Here is a 25,814-nt window from a genome sequence, read left to right as displayed (position 1 = left end):
GCATTTTTTTTTTAAAATTTACCAGAGCACTGATCACCTATGGCTTTTGTTGGTCCGGAAAAAGGGAGGGGGGAAGGAGGGGGGAGAGAGAGAGAGTAGAGGAATGGTGTGTGTGTGCTTTTTTTTTAATTAACCAGAGCACTGATCAGCTGTGGCTTTTGTTGGTGTGGTGGGTTGAACCTGGGTCTTCTGAACATCAAGCATGAGAGTCTCTTTGCATAACCATTATGCTATCTACCCCCAGGTTTGATATTTTTGAACTAATATTTCTCTTGATAATTCTTTAGTCATGGGATTGATTTGTGACTTCTGAATGGCTTAGCCTTAAAGATAAAGAAGTTTCTTTTTTTTTTAATAAAGAAGTTTCTGAGTTACTTAATGTGTACTGTCTTATGGGCAATAGTGACATTTCCCCAGGGACAAAACATGAAAGGTCCAAAGTTTTCTAAACTACTGGGAAGGAAAGGGTGCAAAAGTACTGCTGGCGCCCTTGCCTGGACAGCAGCTTCTCACCCTGTGTTGCAGTCGAGGGCGGGCCCAGAAGCCATGACCAACGCCCTAATTGGCTGCGTTGGCACAGCGGGGCGTGTCTACGAACTGACGCTCCTCCGCCCTGATTGGCTGCGGGCAAAGAGCTGGGGTCAGTGTCTCCCGGTCTGAGAGGAATTCACCGGCCATTTGGAACCACTAGGCACCCCTCCTTAGGGGAGGAGGAAGGAAGATTGGTTCTAGGGGCGTCCCAGGACTACTCAAGCCTTACTTGGAGCTGACATCCACAGGTGAGTGCTACCCTTCCCAAGTTCCTGTGCAGGGGTGGATAGGTGGGAGCCAGGCTGCTCACCTCTCAGATCTGCCTGCCTATCTTGGGCTAGGCCTGGGCTCTTCTGATTGGGATGTTTTTTTTTGGAAAAGCACAAGTCTAGCATGCTGGTTATTGGGCTTTTGATCGCCTCCTCCTGTAAATGACCTTAGGCAAGTTGTTTTTCCCTTTCATATAAGCAGTTTAGTAGTCTGAAATTATCAGAATAATATATATGTTACAAAGAACTTCACTTGAGATTACCGGTATAGGGGAACTTTTTTTTTTTTTGCCCCTAGGGTTATCACTGTAGTACCTGCACTACAAATCCACTGCCCCTGGAGGCCATATTTTCCCTTTTGTTGTTGTTGTCATTATTGTTGCTGCTGTTGTTGGATAGGACAAAGAGAAATCAAGAGAGAAGGGAAAGATAGAGGGGGAGAGAAAGACACCTTTAGACCTGTTTCACAACTTGTGAAGGGACCTACTGCAGGTAAGGAGCCGAGGGCTTGAACCGGGATCCTTGCGCGAGTCCTTGTGCTTCGCACTATGTGCACATAATCTGGTGCGTAGCCGCCAGGCCCCCGGGGGGAACTTTTAAGTATGAAAAGGTGCAAATTATAGAGTTACAGAAACGCTTCTAAAATCGAAGTATCAAAGAATATTCCACATTTAAAAACATTTACTAATTTACTTATTTACTAATTTACTGATTTAAAAATATTTACTATTGCATTACAACATGTAGGAGACAGGCCTAATTATGAGTTAATAAGTTAGAATATGTGAAGGATTTTCTGAATACTTCGTTATGCATAGTATTAACCCAATTCTCCCAGTCACCCAAGTTAGTGTGCCTATTCTCTTGAAGATGTTCAAGCTAAGGCACAGAAAGGTAAAGTGACTTCAAGTTACAGGACGACTGATGCAGAATTGTAGCCACTACATTAAGTTGACTCATGAAATTGGTTTGTCTGTTCAGTTTCAGTTGACAAATACTGACTTTGTTTATGCACCAAGTTCTTCATCGAGTAGAGAGGGTAAATCAGCACTCAAATCCCTCCCAGTTAAAATCTTTGGCAAAATGTAAGTCATGCCCTTCAATCCCCCCACCAAGAACCCATTACTTTTATCTAGTTTGTGGATGGAATTGTAGTCCAAAGGTATGAACTGACTGAGAAAAATAATTAATATCTAAAATGGTGCCTGATACAATCTTAAACAAAACATTCCTGGCTGAGTAATTTAAACTAAGTGCTCCGGTAAGGTCAAGAGCAGTGTGCTATGCAAGAACATCAAGGTCAACTGTCCAAAATGTCTCTTAGAACCAGCTATATCAGTCATGTGAAGGTACAAGAATGAGCCATTGTGTCATGATGAGCAAGCTGTGCCTTCATCAGGGATGAAACAGAATACATGATGGAATAGCTCTAGTGATGAAGAGTGACACAGAGGAATGATCCAGTTTTAATAGGCATGAGTTCTTACAGATTAACAGGCCAGGGACACTAAGATCTAGGTGTTAGGGGGCCTTTAGGACCAGGGGAACAGCCTACAGTCTGGCACTTTATGGTGGGAAGAAGTAGAGGACTAGTGAGTGAAAGGAAGCGAAGACTGGAAAGAAAACTCATTGAATAGCTTTGAGTGCCTTGTCATGTGTGTGATCCAGGTTTGAACCCTAGTACCACATGGTTGAGACAGCGCAGGTACATCCTCTGGTGTTTTTTTTTTTTTAATTTTTTTATATTTAAGAAAGGTTTAATTAACAAAACCATAGGGTAGGAGGGGTACAACTCCCACCGCCCAATCTCCATATCCCACCCCCTCCCCAGTAGCTTTCCCATTCTCTATCCCTCTGGGAGCATGGACCCAGGGACGTTGAGGGTTGCAGAAGGTAGAAGGTCTGGCTTCTGTAATTGCTTCCCCGCTGAACATGGGCATTGACTGGTCCGTCCATACTCCCAGTCTGCCTCTCTCTTTCCCTAGTAGGGTGGGTCTCTGGGGAAGCTGAGCTCCAGGACACATTGGTGGTCTGGTGTTCTTTCTATATGAATAGAAAAAGTTGCCTGAGGGGTGGAGGTGAAATTGCATATGTGCAAGGCCCTGACCCCACCAAACTAAAGTGGATAAGCAAGTGTGGCTGATGTTGGGAGAGGAGGATAGGAGAGATTGGGTTTCTGTGGAGCCCAAAGAAGTTTTGTAGGGCACAGAAGGCATTTTCATTTTGCTTTATGTTATTCTAAAGTGCTATTGAAAAGTTTATTGCAGGGAGGTGGTAAAATCACATTTTTATGAAGAAGCCTCAAAGAAGCCCAAGTGGATTAACTGAAGTTCTGGGAAAAGACAGATACTCTGGGGAGAAACAGTAAGGTAAAAAAGAATCTAGGGCCAAGCCTTGAAATGAACCTAGAGAGGAAACAGATAAAGGGAGGTCAGAAAAGTGAAGGAGAAATCAAAGTCAAATATAAACTTACTTCAGAGAGAAGTGGTTAATGGTGCAGAAAACTTCAAGGTTCAAAAAACATAGAAACTGGGGGTCCGGCAGTAGCGCAGCCGGTTAAGTGCACGTGGTGCGAAGGGCAAGGACCCGGTGTAAGGAACCCGTTTCGAGCCCTGACTCCCCACCTGCAGGGAAGTGGCTTCACAGGCGGTGAAACAGGTCTGTAGGTGTCTCTTTACCCCCTCCCCCCGTCTTCCCCTCCTCTCTCCATTTCTCTCTATCCTATCCAACAATGACAACAACTACAACAATAAAAAAAAATCATAGGAACTAAAACTACTCATTGGCTCTTATATGGAAATTAGTTGGAGCTTTATAAATCTGAGGAGAGAGGACCTGTGAGAACTAGCTAAAGGTAAAAAGTTTTAGTTGGAGGGGCAGTATGAAGAATCATTGAGGTGAAGGGTGGGAGCCTCAGGAAGCATCAGCTAAAAGAATGAAAATATGAACAAGAGCTTTGGAGCTCTCAGGCCAGAGGGGTTGGAATCAGCACAGAAACCAAGCATTACTAGACCATGTGCTCTGGGGAAGCAGAGATGGCATAGAGTCTATGTTTAGTGTGATGAGTTACTTTCTTTTCTTGTATATATCAGAGGCAATGGCGCTGGTTGAGAGTAAAGGAGGGAATGGGTGGTTGCTAGCCAGAAACAGAAGTTACATGTGACGTGATTTAAAAAAAAGAAAAAGGCACCACAAGTAATAGGGAAGGAGATTCAATTTTAAAGGAATATGAATGAATTTCTCCTTGATACTCATGTTTAAAAGCACTAAGAATCATAAAGGAAGAAGAAACTTGGGAGTTGGGCGGTAATGCAGTGGGTTAAGCACACATGGCGCAAAGCACAAGGACTGATGTAAGGTCCCAGTTTGAGCCCCGCCTCCCCACCTGCAGGGGAGTTGCTTCACAGGTGGTTAAGCTGGTCTGCTAGGTGTCTTTCTCTCCCCCTCCTCTCTCCATTTCTCTGTCCTAACAATGACGACATCAATAACAATAACTACAACAACAATAAAAAAACAAGGGAAAATAAATAAAATGTTAAAAAGAAAAAAGAGGTGGTCCAGGAGGTGGCGCAGTGGATAAAGCATTGGGTTCTCAAGCATGAGGATCTAGCAGCACATGTACTGGAGTGATGTCTGGTTCTTTCTCTTCTTTCTCATTAATAAATAAATTCTAAAAAAAAAAAAAAAGAAGAAGAGGAAACTCCCCTCTTTGACCACACAAGATTAAGGATTTTATTCTAACACCATCTGTTTATATTGAAGTGAATAAAGGAGCCATAAGATGACAAGAACAACAGATGAGTGGCTGAGCAAGTTGTGGTATATATACACACAATGGAATACTACTCAGCTGTAAAAAATGGTGACTTCACCGTTTTCAGCCGATCTTGGATGGACCTTGAAAAATTCATGTTATGTGAAATAAGTTAGAACAGAAGGATGAATATGGGATGATCTCACTATCAGGCAGAAGTTGAAAAACAAGATCAGAAACGAAAACACAAGTAGAACCTGAAATGGAATTGGCATTTTGCACCAAAGTAAAAGACTCTGGGGTGGGTGGATGGGGAGAATACAGGTCCATGAAGGATGATAAATGACATAGTGGGGGTTGTATTGTTAAATGGGAAACTAGGGAATGTTATGCATGTACAAACTATTGTATTTACTGTTGAATGTAAAACATTAATTCCCCAATAAATAAATAAATTTTAAAAAATGACAAATACCCCGGCAAGGGTAGATACCATGATTATGCAGAGACTCATGCCTGAGGTTCCAAAGTCCCCAGATTCAGTCCCCACTACCACCATAAGCTAGAGCTGAGCAGTGCTCTGGTTAAACAAACAAAAGACAAATATCATTAGTATAATGGTTATGCAAAAGGGCCAGACAGTGGTGCACCTGGTTAAGCACACGTTACAATACACTAGGAGCTGGGTTCAAGCCCCTGGTAAGCACCTGTAAGGGGAAATTTCATGAGTGGTAAAGCAGGGCTGCAGGTGTCTTTCTTCCTCTCTACCTCTCCCTTCATGAAAAAAGACTCATGCTTGAAGTTTCAAAGTTTATGTTCAGTTCTTCACACTACTATAAGCTAGAGCTGAGTAGTGAATGCTCTGGTTTTAAAAAAAGAATATAAAATGGCTGACAGAAGCAATGAAATTGCTTATGACAAAATCCTGTCTTATAAAAAAAAACAGCTTATGTACATATCAAGTGAGATCATTTTTATCAGTTGTAACTTGGAGTTTTTTTGTTGTTGTTTGTTTTTTAACCAGAGCACTGCTCAACTCTGGCTTATGGTAGTGTGGAGGACTGAACATGAGATTTTGGAGCCTCAGGCATGAAGAATCAACATAACCATCATGCTATCTACCCCCACCCTATTAATATGGCTTTTCAAAAGTTCACCTCTCTTCTTCAGTAATTCTACTCTTAAGGATTCATTCTAAAGAACTGAAATGTAAGCAAAATTTTAACTAAATTACAAATACCCTAAATGTTATATGTTAAAAACTAAGTTATAAAATTATAGAATATCCATCCCTTTTACTTAAAATGTTTAGTGTCTTTGGTGCCATGGTTCAATACTTACCATAATTAAATGAAAAAAAAAAAACTATATACTCACAATGTACATTGATTACAAACCATAATATCCATGCTCTTCATTTTGCAGTTAGCTGTGTTTGGTCATCATCAGAGTCAGGTAAAAGCTGGCTGTTTGACTTAGTTAGATAACATACCTGAATACCTGATAATTCACCTTGGAGTAAGCAGGAAACAAAGTACTTTGCCTTTAGTCTTATCAGGCAGGAACAATTTGCCATAAGTGTGGTTCCAGGTATTTAATGATCTGTTATTCTGTATAAAATTGCCCCCACACCACACTAAACCAGCTACTCACTGGAAGCTTAATCAAACACTGGATTCTGTTTCAACCCCACAGGAATCTCTGACTGTGCAGGACCTCACTGGAGGGGATGGTATGTTGGTATCTAGCATGGTGCTTGCTTAAGAGATTTCCAAGGAAATTCTGAGCCTTTACAGTTCCACCTTAAAGTCTCAAGTTAAAGCAGAAATGTGCTGTAGATGTTAAGTTTTATGTACTTAAAATATATATATAATAAAAGCAGTACAGCAAAAATTGGAGATATGTCAAATATGAGCAACTGCATATAGAAGAGATAGCAGAGTTACGAAAGTTATTTTCCACTTTTCAGGCATTGGCACATTCTTTGTGAGCATGTATTACTTTTATAAAGCAAGTTATCATTTTAGATAGCCAAACCATTTAAAATATAATTTTCCACAATTTTAAATTTCTAACAACAATGTAAGGTCATATTACAAGCAAGAACTTTTATCTCCAGATATTAGGGACTGACTACCATTTATTGAGAACTTCTATGGATCAGGCACCCTGCAAACTGTTTTTAATAATAAAAAAAAAAAAAAGTCCACTTTTTTTCATTCTTTAAAATTTTGATAGGCCAGAGAGAAATTGAGAGGGTAGTGGGGGATAAAGAGGTAGAGAGACAGAGCAACATCTGTAGCACTGCTTATGAAGCTTTTCCCCTGCAGGTGGGGACTAGTGACTTGAGCATAATAACATCTTGGCCCTTGAGCATAACACGTTAAACCAGGTGCGCCACCACCTAACACACACCCCATGTAAACTTCTTGACATGCTTTTAATTTTGCAGTGTGATTGTAAGGTTTGTTTTCTCATTTTACAAATGGTGCCATTACTGGACATTAATTATGAGACAGTATTCTAATTAGTACTTGGTTATTTGATCTGGAGCTAAGTAACTTTCCTAAGATGACAACTTAAGTTAAAGCCAGGACTGGATGTGGACAATCTGGCTGAAGAACCCACATACCTCCCAGGATGTGGTACAGACCAAAGCTTTGGGCATTCCACAACCAATGGTATGGAAAATCCAACCTACACCTGCCTGTGCTCTACTTCTTCATTCCTGTTAAAATTCATTGTCTTCTTAGAAAAAAATTTAAATAACATTTATATTTTGACTCTTGGGAACTATTTAAAGGAATCTTTCTTGGAACCACTAGAGGTAAAATAGGCTATGCCTACAATTATCCTGGACATGAATGGCACTAGTAATAAACTGTCATTACAAATGGTAAGCCAAAATGAGAATATTGTTACTTTTCTCTAGTGAATAACATCTATATAAATTAGTTAGGGCAGGGTTGAATCTGAAGACTGGCATTGGGAAAGTTTTGTTTGTTTGTTTTCCTTCAAACATAAATAATAAGGGGAAGCTACTAACCAAATAGATGAATGCTTCTCTTTTGTGGTCAAACTGAGACATTGTGAATACGCTCAGGTACTAAAAGCTAAAGAAAAAATACAAAGTAGGTATGTGTTAACCATTACCAAAAGTCTAAGAATTAGTGCTTAAGGCTCTAATATGTCAGACTCAGTACTAAGTATTTCTAGGTAACTGACTTGTCAGCTAGGAACAGGTAGCTACTATTTTTTTTCCTGAAAACAGCTAACCTGACTTGCTACAGTTCCTAGTATGGCAGTTACATGGTATTTACCTGGCTGTGACATTTTAATTCTGGAATTAAGAAATAATTTTCACAGGATTCTAATAAAACAAGCATGTGTTTAACTCATGTATTCAAAAAAATACTTTAAAAGGTAAAATTAAAAATGGTCCCTCACCTTCCTGTTATTTGCCTTGGCTAAAAATCATCCTGAAAATGCAAAACATTTAAGACAACAAACCAATCTTAGTAGTGCACTTGGTTGAACACACATGCTACAATATGCAAGGACCTGATTTCATTATTTAGTCCCCACCTGCAGCGGGAAAGCTTCATGAGTAATGAAGCAGTGCTGCAGGTGTCTCTCTCTTTTCTTTTTCCTCTTTGTCTCTATCCAGTAAATAAAGTTTAAAAAAAAAAAAAAGGAAAATTACTTGATTGAAAAAAGCATATATATTAATGTGCAAGTAACATATGTCTCCTAAAAGTAGATAAATGAGTTGTAGGAAAGATAATTTGTGTCAAAATAACATTTGAGGTCTGTGTATCTTTGTACTCTATGACCTTGCTACTGATCTTCATAATGGGAATAATTACAGGTTGTCTGAAAGTTCAGATAAACAATGTATTTTAAGATATAAGATGTCCCAGTTGTAGAAATGTTTTGCAGTAACTTCAAAAATGATTTAAGAAGATATATTTCATATTCCTCAATTAAATCCATTTTATTTTCATGCTTTCTATTTAGAGTTCATGGTTGTGTTCTAAAATTTAGCAACCTTTATACTAAAACTTGTATTTTCTTTTTTGCAGGTATGATGATGTGTACACTCTGAAATTAGCCAGTATAACTGCAGTCATGTTGTCGAAGCTAATGATTCAATCCCAGTCATACAGGCTGTGGTCTTTCAGCAAGATGCAATCCACTCCAAAATATAGACTTTTATTAGCACACTGCACCTGTACAACTGATAGACACTCAAACAAGGAAAATAAAAGAACCGTGGAAAAGCTCTGTAAATTTTCTGTGGATATTGGGAAAATTCGCAGATTGAAAGGATGGGTACTTTTGAAGGATGAAACCTATGTTGAGGAAATTGCAAATATTTTACAACACCTAGGTGCTGATGATACTGCTGTGGCCAGTATTTTGGAACGCTGCCCAGAAACAATTCTTTGTAATCCAACCGCTGTTAATACCCAGAGAGAACTCTGGCAGTTGGTCTGCAAAAACAAGGAAGAGTTGGTCAAGTTAATAGAACAGTTTCCAGAATCTTTTTTTAATGTTAAAGATCAAGAAATCCAGAAGTTGAACATTCAGTTCTTTCAAGAGTTGGGACTCAAAAATGTAGTCATTTGCAGGTTTTTGACAAGTATACCTAATATTTTTCATAATCCCATTGAAAAGAACAAACAAATTATAAAGATTCTTCAAGAAAGTTATCTAAATTTAGGTGGATCTGAGGCTAATATGAAAGTTTGGCTACTAAAATTATTAAGCCAAAACCCATTTATTTTGTTAAATTCATCTGCAGCTATAAAAGAGACATTAGAATTTTTCCAGGAGCAAGGTTTCACAAACTTTGAAATTCTCCAACTCCTATCCAAACTTAAAGGATTTCTTTTTCAGCTTTGTCCAGAAAGCATACAGAGCAGTATGGCCTTCTCTAAAAATACTTTCAAGTGTACAGATCATGACTTGAAGCAGTTAGTTTTGAAATGTCCTGCCCTTTTATATTACTCTGTTCCCATTTTAGAAGAGAGAATTCAGGGTTTATTGCAAGAAGGAATTTCTATAACTCAGATAAGAGAGACTCCAATGGTTCTAGAATTAACACCACAGATAGTACATTACAGAATAAAGAAACTGAATTCCTTAGGCTATAAAATAAAGGATGGACATCTAAAAAACCTAAATGGAACCAAAAAAGAGTTTGAAGCTAACTTTGGTAAAATGCAAGCTAAAGAAGGAAGGCCATTATTTAACCCTGTGGCACCATTAAATGTTGATGAGTGACTTGCTGACTGGTATAATCTTTCTAGGAGTGCAGAGGGAAACTGATTTTGGCAAATTGTACACATCAGTAATTTTAAACAATTTATATTAAACTTCTGGATTATGGCTTTTGGGTGGTTTTTTTTGTTGTTGTTGTTTAAACCAGAACACTTCTCAGCTCTCACAGTGATACTAGGGATTGAACCTGGGACATACACTGAGAAGGGAAATACCAGCATATGCAATGCTCATCAATAAATCTTTTCTAAAAGGCAATGAGCCTAATAAGCACAACAATGAGATATATGTGCTTAGGCCTCTTGGCTCAGAAACTGTAGTTCCTCAGGTAAAATCTAAAACTATACACGAAGGGTAAGGAAAAAAAAGAAATAGACCTAGGTTAACAGGTGAGTTTTAATAAGGGAACTTACTGAGGCTTGTCTGGGGACACTTTAACTTGATTCATTCGTGGATAATGTCCTGATGGTCTAAACATATTGTTCCCAAAGCTGCATCCTTAAAAATGCCCTCCACACATTCCAATGACTAGGAAGAGGAAGCTTCTAGTTGCTCAGGTCCAGCTTATAGGCCAGCCAGCAATCAAATCCTCTCAGTTTCCTTCTCTAACAAGGCCCAGGTACAGAGAATCAAGAGGCAGTTATGATTATAGAAACATTTGTAGTTTATATGAAAGATGGAATTTTTTAAATCCACATTTTTCCCTTACACCAAGTCCATTAACTTTAATCCTTGAATCCACTGCCTTTTTCCACTTTTGCATTCTTTATTCAGATTGTCCTACAAATCAAATCTAAATGTTAAAAGCAATACCACAGCAGAGGGAGTTACCCTTATATAAAACATTGAGAGTCAAATTTTGTTTCCTCTGTGTAAAATGGTCCTAGCAACAAAACTATTCCCTTTGGGCAATTTATATATAATTACACTAAGTTCACTTCTTAGCAAATGTGACTAGCTGCTAAATATAAGTGTCTGGAAGATCTCCAAATGGGCTCACTTAACTTGAGTGGCCCTCATTCTACTCATACACATGAACTGGAGAAGTGATGGAAAATGGAATAAAGTTAGCCTGGTTTTATATTGCCTTAAAAAATGGGGGCGGGGGTTACTTCCTGCTGGTTAAATCAGGTAACATTTAAACTATCTTTGGCAGGTAAGTGGCTATCTATTCTCTATCCTCCAAATGTTATAGCTCCCATTAAGTCATTTCTGTCTAGTGAGAAGTTCAAAGTTGGCTCCATAGCAACTTGGGCCAGAGAGAAATGCTTCCAGTTTTATAAACTCCATTAGTTCTCAAATGTTAGAGGTGACAAGACAGCTCACTTGGATAGTGTGATGCTTTAATGATATGGCTTCTTTCCCTCTTGCCTCTGAAAAGGTAGTCCAGAGATGGGAAGAAAAACCTAAGTCAAATTTTAGAGTACACAAAAGATCTACTGCAGAAGTGCCTGAAGGAATCTTGAGAGGCCAGGCAGTGGCGCACCCAGTTGAGCACGTTACACCATGCAAAAGGGCCTGGGTTCAAGTCCCACAATCTTCACCTGCAGGAGGGAAGCTTCACAAGCAGTGAAGCAGGGTTGAAGGGATGTCTTTCTTCCTTCTTAGCTCCCTTTCCCCTCTTAATTTCTTTCTGTCCTATCAAGAGAAATGGCCACTGGGAGCATTGGATTCATTATGCAGGCACTGAGCCTCAGTGATAAACCTGGTGGCAGGGGAAAAAAAAAGAAATCCTGACCCCAAGTTGGGGTAAAAGCTAGAAATCTGCCTCTATCATACTATAATTATTTAATGTATATTTGTAGAAGGCTGAGGGTAGCTCACCAAGTAGAGTGCTCATCTTACCACGCACAGGACCTGGATTTGAACATCAGACCACCAAGTAGGAGCACTTGCACACGGGGAAGCTTCACAAGCAGTGGAGCAGTATGTGTAGCAGTGCTATGCAGTCTCTGATTCTGTCTTAAAAAGAAAAAATCTAGTCCAGGAGGTGGCACAGTGGATAAAGCATTGGACTCTCAAGGTCCTGAATTCAATCCCCGGCAGCACATGTACCAGAGTGATATCTGATTCTTTCTCCTCCTATCTCATGAATAAATAAAATATATTTTTTTAAAAAGTCTGGGGGGTTAGGGTTCTATCTTTCTCTCCTCTCTGTCTTCCCCCTCTCTCTCAATTTCTCTCTGTCTTATCCAACAACAGCAGCAGCTATAACAACAATAACAACCACAACAAGGGCAACAAAATGAGAAAAATGGCCTCCAGGCACAGTGGATTCGTAGTGGAGGCACTGAGCCCCAGCAGTAACTCTGGAGGCAAAAGAAAAGAAAGAAAAAGTCTGCCAGAAGCCATGGATTAGTGAATAGTGTAGGTGTTGATACCCAGCAATATGTTATGTTGTTATACTGGCATTGAAGTACGTATTCAGAGATATTTTGTCATGTTTATGTATTAAGTTCTTAAAATTTTTAAAAACTGGCTATAGTACGTCTGAATGTGTAACTAATTTTTTTAAACTTCCCTGTTTTAAAATGTTATTTCCTTAGATCTCTATTAAACATTTCCTCATCATAGTGCTTTATTAACCAATTCATATTTTCTTTTCTCATTCCTTTAATACAAAAAAATGTAATCAGTTATTTTCACCTGACATTTCACTAAGTACATAATGCCAACAATATAATATTAGACCAGTCATTCAAGTCATTCACAACTTTATCCTCATTGTGCCAAATACCCACTCAAAAGAAAACCTACATAACAGATGTCTCCTTGGTTTCTTGAAGTGAACTAGTACTATTTACCAGGTAAAATCATTAGTCTGTGAAAATATACTGGAAAAAAACAAGTCTATAGCTGCATATTATCAAATAGTAAGGTCAACAACCTAAAACTAATTCATTTGCAGAATTCATTCTATCGTTGCATATGCCTCTCTTGGACAGGGTTATAGTTTAGAATTTTAAACAAACTAGATAAAATCTACCTGGTTGCTTTTCTGTGGCAGAAATTCATTACATCATTTTTCCTTGCAATTTTAAAAACAAGCAAAGTTGGGAAGAAATAGAGGTTTACAATAATCTACAGCCTATATTTAGAAATTCAAGTACAATACATAGAACCTACGACTATAGAAGATAAATTATAAATATAAGCAAGTGATGATGCAACAGTTTCTCTCAAATAGCAGTTAACAAGTTCTCCTATACCACTATTTAGATCTAGCGCTCATCAATTATGGAGGTTTTACTTAAGTTCCTTTGGTAATATTAACTACATATGCCAACAAATAATATATCTCAAATCATACTGCATGAAATAAACCATTTAATTTCTGACAAACTCCTACAGCAGGATAGGTCAAGAATGGTTGCAGGTTTGCTTAAAATTCCTCCTGGTTTTTATGAAATTTTTTAAAAGTTAAGTTATACATTTATCTATTTGTTGATCCGTATTATTAGTGTGAAATTTTTCTTGATTTACAAATGAACATTTAAACCTTGAGTGGTGGAACTGTTTTAAAATACCAGGGATGCTATCTGACTTATTAATTTTACTGCCCCCTCCCCTCCCAAGTTTGTGTACATATACACACAAGTTAAAAAAAAAAAAAAAACACCTTTTTTCAGGCTAGAAGTGTAACCCTAATTTAAGAGCAAAGCCAAGTGGATATGCTATTTGTTCATTTTTTATGAAACTGAACATAAAACAAAAATGAATTACATCCAAGTGATATTCTTCAAAATAGAATGAGACATGATAAAACATGTTACAAAGACATGACACACTTAGCCATAAAGAAAAAAAAAACTTAATTCCCTGTTTGAAGTTGACTTGGAAACTGGTGCAAAGTCTACAGCTGCTTTAAAGGACTATAAGATGACGATAACTTCAAATGCCTATATAAACCACTAAAAGCACTCAATCATACTTTACATTAAACTAATCTGAGTAGCCCAGTTCATCCAACTTAAAAGTCAGTCTTCACATATTTGTGGTTTTATTGACTGTTTTTGTAAAGAAGTACTGTTAATAATTTAAGCCATCCTAAAGATAAAAATAAGTGTGATGGATTCTTTTAATATGTGGGTGCTTTAGGTGATTCATAAGTTTAAAATTATTTATTTGTTCCTCTTCATTCTGAAGCTTTTCAACCATAGTTTCTAACTAGCAAAGAAATGTTCCTTAGGCACTGTGAGGTGTATTAACAATGGGGCATGAACCCAGGATGAAGTTAATGATTTAATTTTAACTACAGATAATTAACAAGCACTATTCTATCTACTGAGAGCAAGAAATCTCTTTACCTCACTATTCCTGAGATTCTTAAGGGGGAAAACTATGCCTTTAAAATAAGAGTTCATATATAATTCTAAGAACTGCACATATTGCGGGTATTAAAAAAGGTGTCTTTTTTTGTGTAAGGCATCAATGATTAACATAATGAATACCTAACAAAATATGTTTTAACACTTAGTATCATAACCATTTACATTTTCTTCAAACTCCTAATTCCTGCTACTTTTACCAGTTTAAATAAGAAGAGAGTGCCTCTTGGCCTACATAACTATGGGTTTAAAAAAAACAAAACTAAAGACATCTGAAACTATTAGGCACATCAAAGGTACAGTTTATGTAGTTCAAAGTTCCCTTCTTAAGGGGATGATGAATTACCTGGCACATTTTACATATGGAACTGTGAAATTATCCACTAAACTTTCACATTTTTAAACTGAAAGACTTCTAGTAAATACTCAAATATACCATATCTTCTGTTACAACTGAGCATGTGTAACATTTTACCAGATAAAAAGCTGGATCTTAAGTATGAGTAACCTTCATACACTGTGCTAGTATTGGTCTCTTCTTTTTAGATGAAAGCCAGTCATCAATACTTTCAACACAGCAGTTTAGAAGATAAAGGTCCACAACAGGTGACTCGGTTATAGTTCATAACTTAGCAATTCAATGCCACTGGCATCATAATGCTGTGGAGAGCAAGTGTATCTCCATATTTTAGTCAGATTTGTCTTTTTTCTTTCCTGTTAAGGGCACTTTGTTTACAACAGCAGACCCAACAGCTGTAACACCTCCAGCCACAGCAGACACGCCTCCTTTCACCAGCCCTAATCCCATGGAAGGCACAGTTGTAACAGCTGTTTTCGTCACCTCCAGACTCTTTCCACCAATCCAAGCCACACCACCAATGGTAGCACCAACAGCTCCCTTTGTAACACTGAAGATACCCCCAGTCACACGGGACAACATGCCTGGTTGCTGCTGTGGGTGATCTTTCATTGAACCTATTAGAGAAAATAAAAGATGGTCAAATGCAAGTGTTTATAAGAGCAATATAAATGATTAAGTAACATAAACTTCCTAACAGAAGACTGTTTTGAAAGTTATGCCACTCTGTGAGGTAACAGTTTTTTAAATTTTATTTTATATATTTTTTAATTTGTCTACTACTAGATACAGAGCAATTGAGAGGGGAAAGATAGAGAAGGAAAGAGACAGAGAGATACCTGCAGCCCTGCTTCATCCCTCTTGTGAAGCTTTCCTTCTGCAGGTGAGGACCAGGAGCTTGAAGCTGTGTCCTCAGTACACTATAATGTGTGCGCTTAACCAGGTGCACTACCACCTGGCCCCTATTATGAGGTGACAATTTTTACAGTAACTCTTGAATGGTGAGAGGTAATTTCTCAACTCCAGAGTTCAAAATTTAAAACTGTCTGCTATAGTTTATATTGCTTAGTTCTCTTCTCCAATCTCTAATGAATTTAAGGATATTACTACCTTTGTTCATTTTAGCTGCATGTGAACCTTCTCAGTGATCTGTGAACATCTGTCTTACTCTAAGGTCAAAGAGATTACAGGAGCATTTTGGGGAAGATAAAGGAAAAAAAAAATTGTGGGCATATGTCTCTATGTCCTTTGATAAGAACCACTAGACTCACATTCTTTTGAGGCCTATCGATACAACCTTGGAAATAAGTCTCACTGAAATAACTGAACTATGTGAAAAAGTGCTTGGCAATTAAAAAAAAAAATCATGCCAACCATACAAGGACAAACCTGATGAAGACACTGAAGAGCTCTTCCCTCCAGGCTGTAATGTACAGATTTTTAAATTATCTTGGTTTAGTGCTATGTCTTACTTTTGATGAGAAAAAAATCCTTTAGGATACTACATATGGGAATAAATCCTTTAGAGACTGGGTGACTTATAGAATTCTATTTTAATTGACCTATTTTATTTTATCAAGAAAGTTTATCAAGGGCCTCACATGTGGAAAGCCTATGCCCTATACACAAAGCCGCCTCAGAGATCCTAAGTGGACTGTTTTAAGTGTTTCCTTGGCTTACTGTTTCAATGGCATTAATAAACAATGTTATGTATTTTATAGCTATTTATTTACTTCTGTCATGTGATGACTCCATGCCTTTCCAACTCCACAACTCCAGGAAAGCTCTTTTTCTTTAATTTTAAAGGAGTATTTTTTTTAAAAAAAGGTAAATATATTTAGTTTCATTTCTTTGACAGAATTTAACAATTTGTAAATGCAGCAACCTTCTTCATTTAAGGCAGTGGTTGTCTAAGAACCCAGGGCACCACCCAAAACTATTTTAGGAGGTCCATGTGGTAAAACAAGTATTATAAAGGGCAGCCCAGAGAAAGTTCACCCCATTGAGTGCACACTTTGTCATATGTGAGGATCTAAGTTTGAGCCTCCCATCACTAAATGGGAGTACTTGCACTGGGAAAGCTTCACCAGCAGTGGAACAATCGTGTAGGGTCTCTGTCTCTCTTTCTTCCTTTCTCTCACCCTCTCCTCCTCTGTCTTCCACCCTTAATATTAAAAAAGGGGAGGCTAGGCAGTGGTACACCTGATGCACAAGGACTCAGGTTCAAGTCCAAAGTCCCTACCTGCAAAGGGGGAGCTTCATGAGTGAAGCAGTCCATCCCTATTTCCCCTTCCCCCCTCAACATCTCTCTGTCCTGTCAAAATAAGTAAACATTAAAAAAATAAAAATAAAATAAACAAGCAAAAAAAAAAAAAAAAAGTCCACAGGGAACAGTGGAATTGGGCAGGCACAAAACCACAGTAATAGCCCCGAAGGAAAAAAAAAAAAAAAAAAAAGACCACCTTCATAATTTTACTACTATATATTGTTATAAATGGTCATGTTACTGCTGTTAAGCTCTTTTGTGCCTAACTTACAAATTAAGCTTTGTCACAATTATATGTATTCAATACACAGGAAAAAACACAATATATGTATATGATTTGATACCATCAACAGTTTCAGGAATCCACTGAATGTTAGGACATATCCCCTTTGGATTGGGGGGATTACCAGACTCCAAGCATTAAAGGAATCTGGAAAAATTAAAAACAATGTCAAACAAAAAAATAACAGAACAAAAATTCACTATTTTTGTTTTAGGAAATAATTGCTTTTCAAAAAGTGTTAATCATGTTAACAGAGACCAGGCCTACTGAATTCTTCTGAGGAATAAAGTATTTTCTCAGTTTTTATCATTAAAAGACATAAGCTTCACACCCTTCTAGGGAAAGAGAGAGGCAGACTGGGGGTATGGACCGACCAGTCAACGCCCATGTTCAGCGGGGAAGCAATTACAGAAGCCAGACCTTCTACCTTCTGCATCCCTCAACGACCCTGGGTCCATGCTCCAGAGGGATAGAGAATGGGAAAGCTATCAGGGGAGGGGGTGGGTTATGGGGATTGGGTGTTGGGAATTGTGTGGAGTTGTACCCCTCCTACCTTATGCTTTTGTTCACTAATCCTTTCTTAAATAAAAAATTAAAAAAAAAAAAAAAAAAAAGACATAAGCTCTTTGGGGTCTTTCATTTTTTAAAGTAGCAAAGCACCCTGAGGTCAAAAGCTTGAAAGCCACCAACTTAAATTGTGGATAGGTTCTTGGGCACTGTGGCTTTCAATTAAATGACATATTGATATAACAAAAGCAGTTTCTCAAATAAGGTTCTATTCAGCATCACCTAGAATTTCCTTCTCATCAACATCACAATGAAATGAAAGTGAGGTTCATTTATGCTTCATCGATTCAAGATACTTATTCTCCACTTAAAATCATGTGCTACCTACCTAAAATCATTTTCACACTGTCAAGGACCTATATCTATGGTTAATGCTTAAGTCATTCACTACTTCAAGTGATCAGACACCTAGCTTAAAAAAATGTTTCAAATACTCTCAGAAAAGGTAACATCAATATTATTTTCCTATTCACTAATGCCTTGCTTGTTTCCAGTAGATGTTAAAAATGTTTACTGACAAGTAATATTATTCTATATTTAATAACACATCAGAGCTTTAATTCATTAGATTTTTTTTTTCCATTCTTTTAGTGTTAAAGATGAAAACCTACCTTCTGGTGGCTCATCACTAAGGTATGATGGCATTTCTTGATTTTTATCTGCCTGATTCATGATTTCCTAAAAAATGAGGGGAAAAAAAACATACTTTTCATTTTAACACTAGCAAGATTACTTATTACATGCTAAGTTAGGGGTTTCAGTTTTAGTCTGATAAACAGCACTAAAACATTTTTTTTAAGTTTTATTATCTTTATTGATGGGATAGAGACAGCCAGAAATCGAGATAGATATAGAAGGAGACAGAAAGACACCTGCAGCACTTTTCACCACTTGCAAAACTTTCCCCCTGCAAGTGGGACCAGGAACTCGAATCTGGGTCCTTGCACACTGTAACGTGTGCTCAACCATATGGACCACTGCCACCCCGCCTGCCCCAGATTTTTTTCAAGACTGACTTATCCATGAAAGAAAAAGGATTGAAGGAGAGAGAGGAAATGAACACCAGAGCATTCCTATGACACATGCAATGCCAGGTGTCAAACTCAGTACTTCATACTTGAGAGTTCAATGCTTTATCCACTGTGCTACTTCTTGGGCTGCTGATAAACATTTTAAACCCATTATAAGACTACTTCATCTTCCCTCTCAAGTCCGAAGTGTTTCAGAAATAACTTGAAATTACAAATTTCATTCCGTATTTCTTAGGGTGGTGAGAGGAAGAAAGGGCAAGACACCAAAGAATCGCTCCACCATCATGGTGCTTCCACGTGATGCAAGAGATTGACCTCAGGGTCTCCCACGTAATAAAGCACACGCTCTACCCTAGTGGACCATCTCCTGGCCTCAAACCATTAGCTTTTAACTCTGAGGGGGGAAACTGGTGAAAGACACTGCCCAGAAGGATGGTGTATTCTGATTTAAACTTTTAAAAGACCATTCTAGGGTTGGCAAAATAGCTCACTTGGATAGCATGCTGCTTTGCCATGTGTAGGATGCAAGTTTGAGTCCAGACCCATGACAGTGGAGAAGCTTTGGTTTTAATTGGCTCAGAAGTTCATGATTCCTTTTGTTTTGAGCACATGATCTGATAAAAATGTATTCATACTTCAATAATCTAAGTTAAAATGTGGTGGCCTAAATAAAGTGTAACAGAGGTAGCAGTTATGAGAAGTGAGGCTTTTCAAAGGTAATTTTAACTCTGTGCAATTCAATTTGCAATGCCTTTAAAGCATAAAGTTTTAAGTATGATAGGACGTAAACTGCCCACCCCCCTATTACCTGACCTAGCAGCACATGCTTCACTAAAATCTCAATACAGGCTATTACTAAAAGCACCTAATCTTATGCTGATCTGGTCTGTGAATTTAGCACATTGTTTCATATATATTTAAGATTTTATTATATTTTTAAATTTTTTATTATCTTTATTTATTGGATAGAGTCAACCAGCAATCAAGAGTAAGGGAGTGATAGGGAGAGAGAAAAAGAGACATCTGCGGCACTGCTTCACCACTCTCAAAGCTTTCTCCCTGCAGGTGGGGACTGGGGGCTTGAACCCTGGTCCTTGAGCACTGTAACATGTTCACTCAACCAGGTATGCCACCACCCAGCTCCCATCTTTAAGACTTTAAAATAGTAAAGATATGTAGGGCCAGGTAGTGGCTCACCTGGTAGAGTGCTCATGTTGTAATTATGCAAGGACCAAGGTTTAAACTCCCAGTCTCCACCTGCAGGGTGAAACTTTGCAAACGGTGAAGCACCATATCTGGTCCCCCCCCATACACACTTTTTTTTTTTTTTAAACCAGAGCACTATTCAGCTCTGGTTTATGGTGGTGCAAGGGACTGAACATAGGACTTTGAAGCCTCAGGCATGAGATTCTCTTTGCATAACCATTATGCTATCTGTCCCCCTACCCGCTCTTACCCTCTCTATCTTCCCCATCCTTCTCAATTTCTGCTAACTCTAGCAAGTAAATAAAAAAATTTCAAAATAGTAAAGATATGTAATCTATGCTAAAAATAATTTTTAAAATATCAGCTGGATATTTCAGAAGGAATTCTTGACTGATTTACCTTAATTTTAAATCTCAAGTTAAAAAGAAAATTTATTTCTAGTCATAATCATATCAATATTACGACAAATTATGCAGCATAGAGGTCAAGGTGCTAGGAACTTAAAGCTGAATTCCAACTTGAGTATAAATTGTGTGGCTGAGGACAAATAACTTCATTAGGTCCTTGCTGCCAGGGACAAAAAAATAGACATTTCACCTTTCTTCAAAGACCTGCACTCTCACTGCTGTTGTCCCTAGTTTTCAATGTGACTATCTTATTTATACCATTTGTAACTACAAGTTATTGTCATAAGTTGTTATGCAGTATTTGTGGAATAAAAACGTGTCATTTGTATACAGATTAATTTCAGCCATCAAGGGAGCTGGATGGTTGCACACCTGGAAGAGCACATACATTACCATGCGTAAGGACCTGGGTTCAAGCTCCTGGCGTCCTCCTGCAGGTGAGGAGTGAGGGGAGCTTCACATGTAGTGAAGCAGTGTTGTAAGTATTTCTCCTTTTCTCTCCCTATCTCCGCCTGCCCTCTCAGTTTTTGTTTCTATTTAAAAAAAAAAAAGATGGGAGAACAAAAAATAAAAGAGGGTAAGTGTACCACACTTTTAGTGGTATTACCTTTATATATATATATTATCACTTCACTATGGAGAAAAACATTATTACCATACTGCTCATTATCATCACTACAGGAGACTTGTTTCTCTTAGATTGGCCACTTTAAAGATAGTATGCCCCCTGGGAGTCAGGCGGTAGCCCAGCAGCTTAAGCACACATGGTGAAAAGCGCAAGGACTGGTGTAAGGATGCCGGTTCGAGCCCCCGGCTCCCCACCTGCAGGAGGTCGCAGTGAAGTAGGTCTGTAGGTGTCTTATCTATCTCTCCCCCTCTGTCTTCCCCTCCTCTCTCCATTTCTCTCTGTCCTATCCAACAATGACGACATCAATAACAACAATAGCTACAACAAGGGCACCAAAAGGGAATAAATAAATATTAAAAAAAAAAAAAAGGTAATATGCCCCAATCTAAAACTGGGAAAGTAAACAATCTGCTCGTAAGATTTTACAATATAAATATGAAGATAAATAACTGATAGTAATCACTGAGTTATTAATTCAACATTTACTTAGGTCTCTCTGTAGACCGGCTACACCCGTATACCCAGTGTGGATATAAATTTCTGGTATTTATCTACTTAGCTTCATTTTAAAACAATGCTCTCTAGGAACTCAAAGTGCAAACAGGTTTCTATAAAATGTCCTTTTCTAATGAACAAGAGGGGTTCAAGCATTAGCGCAGCAGGTTAAGTGCACATGGCCTGAGGCACAAGGATCCGGGTTTGAGCCTGCAGGGAGGTCGCTACACAAGGGGTGAAGCAGGTCTGCAGGTGTCTCTTTCTCCCCCTCTGTCTTCTCCTCTCTCCATTTCTCTCTAACCTATCCAACAATGACAACAGCAATAACAACAATCATTATAACAATAACAAGGATAAACAACAAGGGCAACAAAAGGGAAAAAACAGCCTCCAGGAGCAATGGATTCGTAGTTCATGCAACAGCCCCAACAATAACCCTGGAGGCAAATAAATAAATATATATATATATATATATTTTTTTAAAAAAGAACACAAGAAAACAGTTTTTACATAAGAAGAAGTAACTGAACCTATTCTGTGGGCATAAAAGTCATTTTTTTTCTTTTGGCCCTCATTTGTGAGCAAACTTAAAATACCACCTAAAAATGGCGATAAGTGAATTGCATGTGTGAAAGACTTCTTTGTTGTAGACTGAAATTCACGAGAAGTGAGTTTCACTATACTAATTTTTTTTTAACTTCAGGTAGAGAATTCCAGCATTGCTCTGGCATATACAATAGCTGGGATAGAGCTTAGGACCTCATGCTTAAGAGTTCAATCCTTTACCTACTAAGTTACCTTTCAGACTGCATCAGCAGCAGCTACTTTAAACATTTTAGATCTGGTAGAAATCATTCTTCTCTACCATATTAGTGTTATAGCTATAGCAGCTGGCAAATATATTAGGCAAGAACAAATAAAACTATTCTTCCAAAAAAAAAAAAAAACTATTCTTCCTAGATGTTAATCTCTTCCAATAACAGAAGTAAGCACAAGCTTCATAGAAACTCTTTTTGTTTAGGGAAAACAAATGAAACAATATTGTTTGTGGATTTCTGTAACTTTTATATATATTTTTCACTGATCATGAAGACCAAGTCTGTAAACAGTAAAAAAATTCACCCATGGCCAAACATCCCTTTTTGTACAAATAAATAAGTAGCAATAATTGCATGAAGCCTAACTACAAAATACAGAATACAAAAGCTAACCTCAAAGGTGCTTCAAAACCCTGTTATTTAAATAGGAAGTGCCAATTTCCCTATTAGAAAAAGACTATAAATCAATTAGCTAAATTATTCTACTTACACTCATGTATAGGGAACTTGCCACATCCTCACTCCCATGTTAGTTAGCTTCTTCAACAACCTATTTATACAGTACTTAAATACATGCACACAAGAAAACAGTATATATTAAAATACCAACCTCCTGTTTTTAAGCTTCTGGTTAACGCTTTCTCCTGAATAGGCTACATTTAAAGCTAGTCCTTGCCCATTAAGTCATCAGCAAAAAGACTACAAGAAATGTACTGAAGCTGACATAGAAGCAAAAACAAATATCCAAAACATCTTAAGACAAGGGCGGAGGGTAGATAGCATAATCGTTATGCCAACAGACTCTCATGCCTGAGGCTTTGAAGTCCCAGGTTCAATCCCCCCGCATCACCATAAGCCAGAGCTGAACAGTGCTCTGGTAAAATAAATAAATAAATAAAAATTTAATTAAAAAAAAATCTTAAGACGTTAGCAACTAACATTATAGTATCAAAAGGTATTGAACTGGCAAAACAGCTCACTTGGACAGTGTGCGGCCTTGCCATGCCCACCGCCCTCATCCTCCCCTGCAATGGAGAAAGCTTTGGTGCTGTGGTTCCTTTTCCCTCTCTGCCTCTTTCTATCTAGAAAAGCCCAGAGCAGTGAGGCCCTAGAGATGACCCCCCCAAAAAAAATTGCTCTTAAGTAAAATAAGTAGAATCGCAATACACTATCCACCCAATTAATCATCTCCAATAACTTACACCTCAGTACTTCAAAAACTATTAGGCCTGTACTATGTGCCAGGCACTGTGTTAAACGCTGAGGTTTCAGCCTGAACAAGATGAACTCTATCTCAAGGCGCTTAATTCCATGACATATCTTCAGGAAAAAGAACAAATCTCCAATGAAACAAAGGTAAATATCTTCACAGAGTGAAATAAATAAATAAATAAATGCAACATGTAAGAACTACTTCACCTTTTGATTAAAAAAAAAAAAAAATGGTTTCAAGGGAGTCGGGCAGTAGCCGGGTTAAGCTCACGTGGCGCAAAGTGCAAGGACCGACTTAAGGATCCCAGTTCGAGCCCCCGGCTCCCCACCAACCAGCAGGGGAGTCGCTTCACAGGTGGTGAAGCAGGTCTGCAGGTGTCTTTCTCTCCCCCTCTGTCTTCCCCTCCTATTTCCCTCTGTCCTATCCAACAACGATGACATCAATAACAACAATAATAACCACAACAACAATAAAAGACAAGGGTAACAAAAGGGAAAATAAATAAATTTTTTTAAAAAATGGTTTCAAAATACACTTTTTTTTTAACTGAACTTAGTTCCAAATACATCTGTTGAAACAGGGCTAAAAGAAATCAAAGTGGGGAGTGTTCGCAGCAAGAGTATCCTCAGCAGAGGCACCTCTCTACCTGGGTGTTTCTACGCCTCTCCCGGGGGTCCCCCTCTCCCCCCCCATCTCTCCAGGTACTAGGGCAAGTTGTCTCTTTCTCTCTCTCCCCCTCTCCCTCCTTCACAGAGAGAGAGAGAGAGAGTGACGTGGCAAGAGGCAGAAACTGACCCCAGCGGCGCCGTGGCCGGGGCCGAGCTGCTCGCCACCTCCTCGCTCCTCCCTCCTCCACGTCGGACACCGCCGCACACCCCCCGCGTCCGCTTCCCGGGCAGAGGCGACCAACTCGGGAAAAGGCTCCGGACCTACGGTGGAGCCGGGGGGGGGGGGGTGGGGGGGACGGTCTCGGAGCTGCTTATGCACCGCCGCAGCCCCCGACACCCCGAGCGCCGGGGCCCAGCTGTCCTAGGAGGGTGGGGCACCGGGGCTGCCCGGCGGGGACCGGGATGGGACCCGGGCGCCTGAACCCCGACAGCGGCCGATTAACAGGTCAGGGATTGGGGGGCGGGGGGACAGGTGGGGAAGCGCATCCCTCCCTCACCTCTCCCCCCACCCCGGCCCGACGCCCGGGATCACAGTCAGGAAAGGGCGTCCGGAGGGGAGAAGACCCCCCCATCTCAACCCCCCACGGGGGTGGTCAGGCAGGAGGAGCCCCATCGGCGACCACCCACCGCCCCCCACTACGTCCCGCCCCTCCCCCGCTGGCCGCTCGGCTACCCCCCAAAGGCCCCTCTCGCTGCCGCCGGGCCCGGGGATGGAGGCGGGGAGCTAGCGGGAGAAAGCGACGGCAAATGCGGGCTGGAAGCCCCGACCGCCCCGGCCTCCGGGTCCCACTCACTCACCGCCGGGGTCGGGGGCCGGCACGGGGGCCCGGGGCCGAACAGAGGGAGCGGCGGCGGTTGACACAAGCCGGGGCAGTCGCGGGATCCGGAGGCGCCTCCTCAAGCTCTGAAGCTCCGAGACTCCGTTGGCTGCCGCGGCCTCTGGCTGCGGACGTGGCGCCGGACGCGACCCGCCCCCTCCGCCGCCTCCACAGCTCCCGCCTCCTCCCGCGGCTCGGGCTACGGCGCGCACGCGCACTCCGGACCCCACCCGCGCCCACCCGGCACACAGCCCTCCCAGCCGACCGCCTCGCGAAATGCGCACGCGCGACGCCCCCTCCATCCCAACCGGGGTCCAACCCCCTCCCCTTCGCCTCCGGGTACCTCCGCGGGAACCCCCGCCTGCGCGCGCACGCCTCCTCACGGGGTCTCCCCGCCCCCTTCCCTCTGCTGTCCAATCAGATCGCGCGAGGGGCGCGGAGCCTGGGAAGGGCGCCCCGGAGGTGGGGGAGGGGGCGGGTGGTTCGCCACCGCGGCTTCTCGAAGCCTTCGTTCCACCACGACTAACGGTCACTCAGAATTCAGAACCTTCGCCTTAGGGCAGGTGGGACGGTCGCCAATTTCCCGGACTCTTTCTTAGCCCCGGGGCCCTCAATCTTCTTCCCCGCCGTCCCTCTCCTCAGGGACCTGAGACACAGGGCTCCGCCCGGCTGCCTCCAGGGCTCTCCACGCGCCGCGACGCGCCAGTGACAGGTGGGCGGGGCGGCGAGAGGCGGCGCCGCTGTTTGGCTGCGGTCGCTGCGTTGTGGGTGCAGCTTGCTGTCCTCCAGATCGTCCCAGGGACTGCCCCCCCCCACACACACACACACCCGGTTCACCTGCCCCCCCCCCCCCAATACTTGGTGCAGCGCAGCTCTTGGAATAGGTTGGAG

At 40.3% G+C, this 25,814-nt stretch overlaps 2 protein-coding genes and 1 long non-coding RNA gene across 6 annotated transcripts in view; 2 read left to right on the top strand and 1 right to left on the bottom strand.

Annotated features, from left to right (window-relative positions):
* The first annotated feature begins 308 nt into the window (after positions 1-308).
* On the top strand, positions 309-9,945 carry MTERF2 (mitochondrial transcription termination factor 2). The gene is made up of 2 exons (XM_007540039.3): positions 309-779; positions 8,637-9,945. Exon 2 carries the CDS (start codon positions 8,683-8,685, stop codon positions 9,838-9,840), a length of 1,158 nt encoding a protein of 385 aa, XP_007540101.1. The 5' UTR covers positions 309-779; positions 8,637-8,682; the 3' UTR covers positions 9,841-9,945.
* A 2,487-nt stretch (positions 9,946-12,432) lies between these two features.
* Positions 12,433-25,402, bottom strand: TMEM263 (transmembrane protein 263). 4 transcript variants are annotated; one of them, XM_060194369.1, is made up of 5 exons: positions 24,904-25,163; positions 22,715-22,774; positions 20,677-20,816; positions 18,251-18,317; positions 12,433-15,140 (listed from the first exon to the last, which is right to left on the bottom strand). In XM_060194369.1, exons 3-5 carry the CDS (start codon positions 20,677-20,679, stop codon positions 14,854-14,856), a joined length of 357 nt encoding a protein of 118 aa, XP_060050352.1. In that variant the 5' UTR covers positions 20,680-20,816; positions 22,715-22,774; positions 24,904-25,163; the 3' UTR covers positions 12,433-14,853. The 4 variants fall into 4 exon arrangements, with proteins under 4 accessions (XP_060050352.1, XP_060050351.1, XP_016040528.1 ...); XM_060194368.1 differs by lacking the exon at positions 20,677-20,816; XM_016185042.2 differs by lacking the exons at positions 20,677-20,816; positions 22,715-22,774; positions 24,904-25,163 and adding an exon at positions 25,267-25,402.
* The window catches only part of LOC132539411 (uncharacterized), a 39,756-nt gene continuing 39,344 nt past the window's right edge, over positions 25,403-25,814 (top strand). The window contains exon 1 of the long non-coding RNA XR_009550696.1: positions 25,403-25,486. This is a non-coding gene — a long non-coding RNA (uncharacterized LOC132539411). The remainder of the gene's footprint in view (positions 25,487-25,814) is intronic.

This window comes from Erinaceus europaeus, chromosome 7 (genome assembly GCF_950295315.1).
Source record: "Erinaceus europaeus chromosome 7, mEriEur2.1, whole genome shotgun sequence".
In the NCBI taxonomy this organism is placed as follows: domain Eukaryota; kingdom Metazoa; phylum Chordata; class Mammalia; order Eulipotyphla; family Erinaceidae; genus Erinaceus; species Erinaceus europaeus.
This window is presented reverse-complemented; position numbering and strand designations above follow the sequence as displayed.

Excerpts from the sequence above, each read along its gene's own strand:
- MTERF2 (XM_007540039.3), top strand. The coding sequence starts at position 8,683 with ATGTTGTCGAAGCTAATGATTCAATCCCAGTCATACAGGCTGTGGTCT.
- TMEM263 (XM_060194368.1), bottom strand. Across the intron at positions 15,141-18,250 it reads TAGTGATGAGCCACCAGAAG|GTTCAATGAAAGATCACCCA; the intron begins GTAGGTTTTCAT and ends TTTCTCTAATAG.